This window comes from Anopheles merus, chromosome 3R, assembly GCF_017562075.2.
Source record: "Anopheles merus strain MAF chromosome 3R, AmerM5.1, whole genome shotgun sequence".
Classification (NCBI taxonomy): domain Eukaryota; kingdom Metazoa; phylum Arthropoda; class Insecta; order Diptera; family Culicidae; genus Anopheles; species Anopheles merus.
The window spans coordinates 49,980,132-49,987,007 of NC_054084.1; the positions used below are offsets into that span (position 1 = coordinate 49,980,132).

The following is a 6,876-nucleotide window of genomic DNA, read 5'->3' on the forward strand; positions in this document are numbered from 1 at the left end:
GAATGAACGGGGGAGACTTCAATCAGCGAGCAAGCTACGACCGACCGGCAGCGTGCACAATAGGAGGGGGAGCATGTTAGAGAACTTCGTAGCCCTCGCTGCAACCGTCAGCTATGGTATCCAATGGATAGCTAGAGCCTTCGGCTGCCTATGCAGAGCCCCCATTCACTTGCACCATGTGTTCGGTTTTTGCAGGAGAAATGGAAGGCGCGCAACTTGTACCTTTTTTCGGTATAAAATGCACGATCTTCTTCAATTTATCGACAGTATCAAGACCAGCGTGGTCAAGAAGTGTAGTGTGTGGATTAGTTTGCCAACCACCAAATCCATGCGTCGACCATTCAAGATGAGGTCGTTAACGCTGCTGGTTAGTGTTTTATTATGGGCATTAATGGTTCGGGAATCTAGAATAAGAAGTGCTCTAATCAATGAATCTGCTAGTCATTAGTGTGCGTGTGTTTGTACGTATTATACAGTGTGTGATTCTAAATTTGAATTACAAGTGCAATGTCAGAACTAGTCATTGCAACCGCCAAAGTATCAACAGTATCCAAATGGACCTACCATATCCAACTACGGACATTTGAGAAGCATAGTTGTGTTGGCACCAAGATCGCGAATTGGGTTATGGTTGTTTCGGATGCCGAACGATTAATTATACGCACTGTTTGTAATAAAGAAGAACGCAATGATTTGTTGTGGTGTTCAAAGTTGATCATATTTGTGCTTGTTTGCCTTGTAGTGCTAAAAAGGAACGATCATTAAAACATCATTAAAATCATCGCAGTAGATTTCAACATTCTAGTCTATGCGACTGATTAACTACAAGTTCGTGATACGTGACAAATACAGTTGCATTGCATAAGAAGTGACTAGCCTATAATAGCAGTGAAAATGGCAAACGATTCAAATAATCCGCCCAGAGTAGTCCCACTACGTTATTATCCTTATTCCAAAAAAAATTCAAGCACTGGACATAAAGCGATTAGCAAAACGCCTGATTTTAAAGTTTGATTTTTACATTTTCTTCTTCTTATTTTGGCACAACAACCGCTGCCGGTCAAGGCCTGCCTGTAGCCACTAGTGAAGTGGGCTTGGCTTTCAGCGACTTTTTGTTACCGTAGCAGGATAGTCAGTCCAACGTGTTCGGGGCTTGAACCCATGACGGGCATGTTGTTAAGTCGTTTGAGTTGACGACTGTACCACCAGACCGGCCCAACCGGTTGATTTTTAGATATATAGTATTTTTAATCAATTAAGATCAAAACATGGATATAAATCAGTCAGCATATTCGTTACCACAGAAACACACGGTTTTTTTTGATAAAAGAACATAGTTTCATAGAGTTTGTGAAAATATCTAATTTTTCCTGTGGTATCTATTATCAATTTGGACATGTCCTATCCAGTCATTAACTAGCACTCCACAACATACCCGTCATTGGTTCAAGCCCCGTTATGTCCGACCACTCCACACTGTAGGATTGAGGACATCGCAATTATTTGTGCGAATAAAACATACTGTATAAAATCTATATTTCGTGCTCACCATAACCCATTGCCATCGTAACACACGCGTTTCTGACTATCCTACTGTGGGTTTAATAATAGACAGTGGCAAATATGGTCGTATCTTAAAAAAAACACAAGTTTTTTAGTGCTTAAACCTTTCTAGACATGATTAACTCTCAGCTTGTTTCAACCGCCGCAATATATTATTCTTTTTCTTCCCCTTTTCTTACACTTCTTACAGGCCTTCGTGGGCTGTCTCTGTGTGTCTTTGGTTCTAGCGGACGACTCTGTTGCGATTCGACAAAAACGAAGTCCTGCTCCGTTCTTCTTCAACAAGGGTCACGACCACCATGAACCAAAGTGCGTTTGGGAGAAGAAGCTGGCCTGGAAGGAGGATTGGAAGAAGGTCTGGGAGTCGAAAAAGGTCGAAGTATGGAAGTCCGAGTGGAAAAAGCAGCAGATCCCGGTCTGGAAGGTGGTGGAAGTTCCGATCTGGCGCGAAGTGAAGGTGCCAGACTGGAAGATCATCAAGAAACCCTACTGGAAGGAAACTGAAATACCAGCCTGGAAGGAGGTACAGGTACCGGACTGGAAAAAGATCAACAAGCCCATTTGGCGTGAGGTACAGGTCCCGGTCTGGAAGGAAGTTCAGGTGCCGGAATGGAAACAGATTTGGGTTCCGGATACGGTCAAGGTCGGCATTCCTGGCGAAAAGTACCTAGGCAAGGACGAACACGGTTGGGAGTACACGAGCCATGATCTGTGGAAGAAGAAGATGGTCTGGAAGCCCCTGTGGAAGAAAGTCTGGAAGACGGTGAAGAAAGAGGAGTGGAAAACGGAGAAGAAGCTAGAATGGAAGGAAGAGTGGGTGCAGGTGTGGCGTACCGAGAAGAAGCAGATCTGGGTGAAGAAGAAGGAGGAACTGTGGAAGGAAGAGAAGGTCGAGATCTGGCGCATCGAAAAGAAACAGGAGTGGGCGACCGAGAAGAAGCTCGAGTGGAAGGAAGATTGGAAAGAGATCAAGGTCCCAGCCTGGAAGGAGATCCAGGTGCCTGCCTGGAAGAAGGTGTGGAAACCGGTCTGGGAAAAGGCCTGTGTACCAGTCAGCCACGGATGGCATTAGTCGGAAAATCACCCTAGATGTTAGTAAGCACCCAGTAGAACTTTCTAGTAGTTAGCATGATAGACATTGTTGTTATCTACCGTTTACCCCTTTCCTATCCTTTCCCTCATTAGTTTGTTATGATTTCAACTTGTGTTTTGCGTCGTGTTTCGTACCCTCGTCTGAAGTCGATATTTCTTTGTTTAATTCATTCTTTTCTCGCTCTCTTCACTACTAGCCTGTTGGAATGCGCACAAGTCTAGAAACATTCATTTCATTTCATTTCACTTTTTCTCCACATTCGCATCTGCATGTTGAGCTGTCCGTCTACCCCACGGGAGAAATATTACATCATCGCCCGTATGCAGCAGTTCCCAACACTACTTTCAGTTGATTTACAGACACGCTGGACTGGTGTATCTGTGTGTTTCAACTTCCGACCTGGCTCAATTGTCCAACTCGCTGCCGCTACCGAATGGAAGTAACACGAACGACATTGAGCGCGGGTTAAGGGCTGGAGTTCGATTTTCATTTTCCAACCCACTCCCCTATGACACAGACCATCGTAAAGATGTGCGTACCGCGTCCTCCAGCGTATCACAATGCAGTGAAGAGCGTGTAGATCATCAGCATGAGGGTGTACAAAAGGGTTTCTGGGTTTGAGATGAAAAATAATGATTTCCTCGCTTTGTTTGAGAAGCAAAAAAAAAAGAGCAGACAGAAGGAACCCTTCCGCCACCATTATCGTGAATCAAGCGAACACAGCAATCATCGCGATGATGGCTTTTTCTTTGCTTCATGATCACTGAGAAAGCGTAGCCTGTCTTGATTGATTGTTTTAGCAAACTTGATCCAAACCATCGTCAGGAGTTGGAAGAAAAATGGATCCTAATCAAAAGAGCCATGCTGTTCGATCAGCAGCACAGTGTGCAAATATCGCTGACCTGTGTGTGGTTAATATTCAAAGATGTGTATTTTGAACGATTGATAATCTATAGATTCGTCGTAATTTACAGAGTAGTTTAGCATGTATGTAACATGATAACTTCAAACTAATTTCACTTTTCAACTCGCACCTTCTTTGCAAGGGATGAGATCATCAGAGCATCATAAAAATCATGTTTTTTTCTTTGTAGAATCGGTGTGCCGATCAGGCATGTACAAATCGAATCAAATTTACACACTCAACACGCAATAATTTTTTTACCGTTTGTCCATCTTACATCGCTCAACGTCAAATTGCATTGGCATTGGCTCTTTTTTTATTAAATTCGAACAAATGGACAACAATCCGGAAGTTTCGTTGCAAAATTGGAGATAGACAACACCAGTTTTTTTTATGAAATTTGATGCATCGCGTTTTACTTTCCTCTTTCATTTTTACTTTCCTTCTTCGTCTTCGACCCTGGTAGATGCAAATGTGGCATGAAATGAGAAAAAATGATAAAAAAATTTAATCTGCTGTTCATTTTCAGTTAATCACTTCAGCCAAAATGTGCGCATGATTGTTGAATAATCCAAATAACTTTATCCCACCATGTAACACGCCAAACAACCAGTCAGTCAGCGAATAGATGGGAAAAATGCATACTTTTGAGAGTATCAAATTTTAGGTCGCAGTTGTAGTCAGAAGAAAATCATAAAGAATCAAATTAGAACGATTAGGCAAACCGCGACTGTTTATCTGCCATATGAGATAAGGTATCTTTTGTCACATCGCTTCAAAGGACACATTGTAGTAAGTGCGAATACGCGAATGCGTTCCTTGTCAATCTTAACCACAACCATAAACAAAAACACCAGTGACAACGCACACATACGTTCAAAACGGAAGTACCTCATGCAAACTATCACTCATCGTACCTTTGTAAATAATCATGTAAATAGTTGTTATTCCATTTGTCAAATTAAAAAAAATCTGTGAAAAAGAAACGACATTTTGATCCATCCATTTGTTGGGAAAAAGGGGAACGCTTGTGGGTTAGTGTGAAAAATGTTCCGGTGAAGCTTCGCTAACACCGTACAACTATTACCAGTTCAGTCCCTGCTGTGAGGTACGAACAACGAAAGAAATCAGTGAGAAACAGGTGGTATGTGAACCCAACATAAACCCGCGCTACATCACCGCAGCTTCCGGTTCCGGTCGATTCCGCAATAGGGTTGTTGGTTCAAATGGAAAGTAAAATGATGAAATATTTTATAAAACAAGAGAAAAAAGCGAACGGAGCCAGCGGCTTTCTGAGCTATGCTTTATGGCAGGTTGCCCAAATGCGTATGAGCAGAAAGTGGAATTTCTATTAAACGCTCCATTAAAAGGCCCATCCAAAAGGGTAAAAACCGCTACCGACGTTTGGTGATGCCGGGTGCGTATATGCGGCAACAATCACAAATCATTATCGCGTTTTGTGATGCGCCACGGTTGTGCCCTTCAACAACGATAGCAACGACAGTGCAATGCAGTAAATGGGGAAATGCACGCCTTTTTGCTCGCCTCACAGTCTGCACGAGTCGTTTTTTCTTTCCGTATGCTGCATATAGCCGCTCTTGATCTTCATTTACGCGCAATTGGCATTCACAGCGACCACTTTTTCCCACGTCTCGTCTCTTGCTGAATACTTCCATCCCACTGCGTTGAAAACATGATGATGAAACCGAAAAAAAGTCATCCCTTAGTGTCGCTGCCACAGTCTTTTTTAGTAGCGCAGTCTTTTTTCAGTTTCTTTTTTAGATTCCACTTTTATAACTTACGATGATCCAACGTGTCAGAGTTGATGGAAAATCACATGAAAAAACGAGTGACGCAAGGCAGAAAGATTACATGCACTATCAGCATAGCTCGTAATCAACGGAGAGAAATTTTCCGAAACGCTATGAATGCATAAAAGGTTTTGAGCACCCGAAATATAGCCAACCAAATTCACATTACATTACGCTTACATCATCATCGCAGAGCTGGTCAGTTATCGTACTGTAGTAGAGATAATAATCACAATATTGGAATATGAGAGAAATGAAAACATTGTTTTTTACTCTAGATGTACAATTACTCCAACAAATATTTCAATAAGACCTGTTGATATGTTCTTCTTCTTTGGCACAACAACCGCTGTCGGTCAAGGCCTGCCTGTACCCCACTAGTGAAAGTGAGCTTTGGCTTTCAGTGACTTTTTATTACCATAGCAGGATAGTCAGTCCTACGTATGGGGGCACGGTCTATTCGGGACTTGAACCCATGACGGGCATGTTGTTAAGTCGTACCAGTTGACGACTGTACCACCAGACCGGCCTGTTGATATAGTCCTTATAAAATTAGTGTAACTACCCAGAAAGAAAATTCATCAAAAAAGGGCACTGGCATCTGGTATTAAAATCTAAAAATAAACATTAAACAAGCTTTTTATTGCTGATATTAAAACAAATTTCTGCTATTTCATGAAAATTCTTCGGTTTAAATATAAAATAAAAATGTTTTCCTGCCCAACCCCGTACGGCGATCTTTTGAATCCATTTCCAATACGATCTTTCAAATGATTTTTTAAAATGTTTGTACATGAATTCGGAAGAAATTGCTCCAACAACTGTTATGTTTGAAACATCGCATAAGATGTCAGCAGAGAACCACATGATACAGTAAATGACTATATATGCTATGAATCATTTCAGTAACACAAGTAACTATCTAGAAAAATCATTTTTATTTTTGTTTTCTTTCGCTGAGCACCTTCTAGACCAGTGGTTTTCAACCAGCGGGGAATACTCCCCAAGGGGAAATTTTTAATTCTTTGAGGGAAAATTTTTAATCAAAATTTCGCTAAATACTATGGGTTGCCACGCTTTCCCCCAGCTCATGAACTTGTGAGGGGGGAATTTAATCCTACATGCACCCTACATGGGGTGAAAAGTTGCAAAAAGGTTGAAAACCACTGTTCTAGACATTCCTGCTATTATTTGCTGTTAACCGTTAAATTATTCTTGCATTAAAATACGCTCGATGCAATAAATGTGTTAGGGTATGCAAACGTAAAACGTGGTCATGTTTTGGATGTTTTAAATTAACGGCTGTGGTTACTGTCTCCCTTTCCTTGGTTACATTATATACACTAACCTACAAATAGAGTGGAGGATGGATAATAGAAGTATTAAAAAACGTTTCTATAGTTCAGAATAAATTGATACAGACAGTATATATGATTGCTCTTTAAAGTTATATTTTTCCATTGATGTGTCATATTTGCAGAATGTATCCCACGAAAATATCACAA

At 41.2% G+C, this 6,876-nt stretch overlaps 1 protein-coding gene across 1 annotated transcript; it reads left to right on the forward strand.

Annotated features, from left to right (window-relative positions):
- Positions 1–268: 268 nt before the first annotated feature.
- On the forward strand, positions 269–4,546 carry LOC121597664 (golgin subfamily A member 6-like protein 6). The gene is made up of 2 exons (XM_041923583.1): positions 269–367; positions 1,754–4,546. Exons 1-2 carry the CDS (start codon positions 329–331, stop codon positions 2,633–2,635), a joined length of 921 nt encoding a protein of 306 aa, XP_041779517.1. The 5' UTR covers positions 269–328; the 3' UTR covers positions 2,636–4,546.
- The last annotated feature ends 2,330 nt before the right edge of the window (positions 4,547–6,876 follow it).

Coding starts and splice junctions, on each gene's coding strand:
- LOC121597664 (XM_041923583.1), top strand. CDS start 329: ATGCGTCGACCATTCAAGATGAGGTCGTTAACGCTGCTG. Junction 368..1,753: donor TGAGGTCGTTAACGCTGCTG/GTTAGTGTTTTA, acceptor CACTTCTTACAG/GCCTTCGTGGGCTGTCTCTG.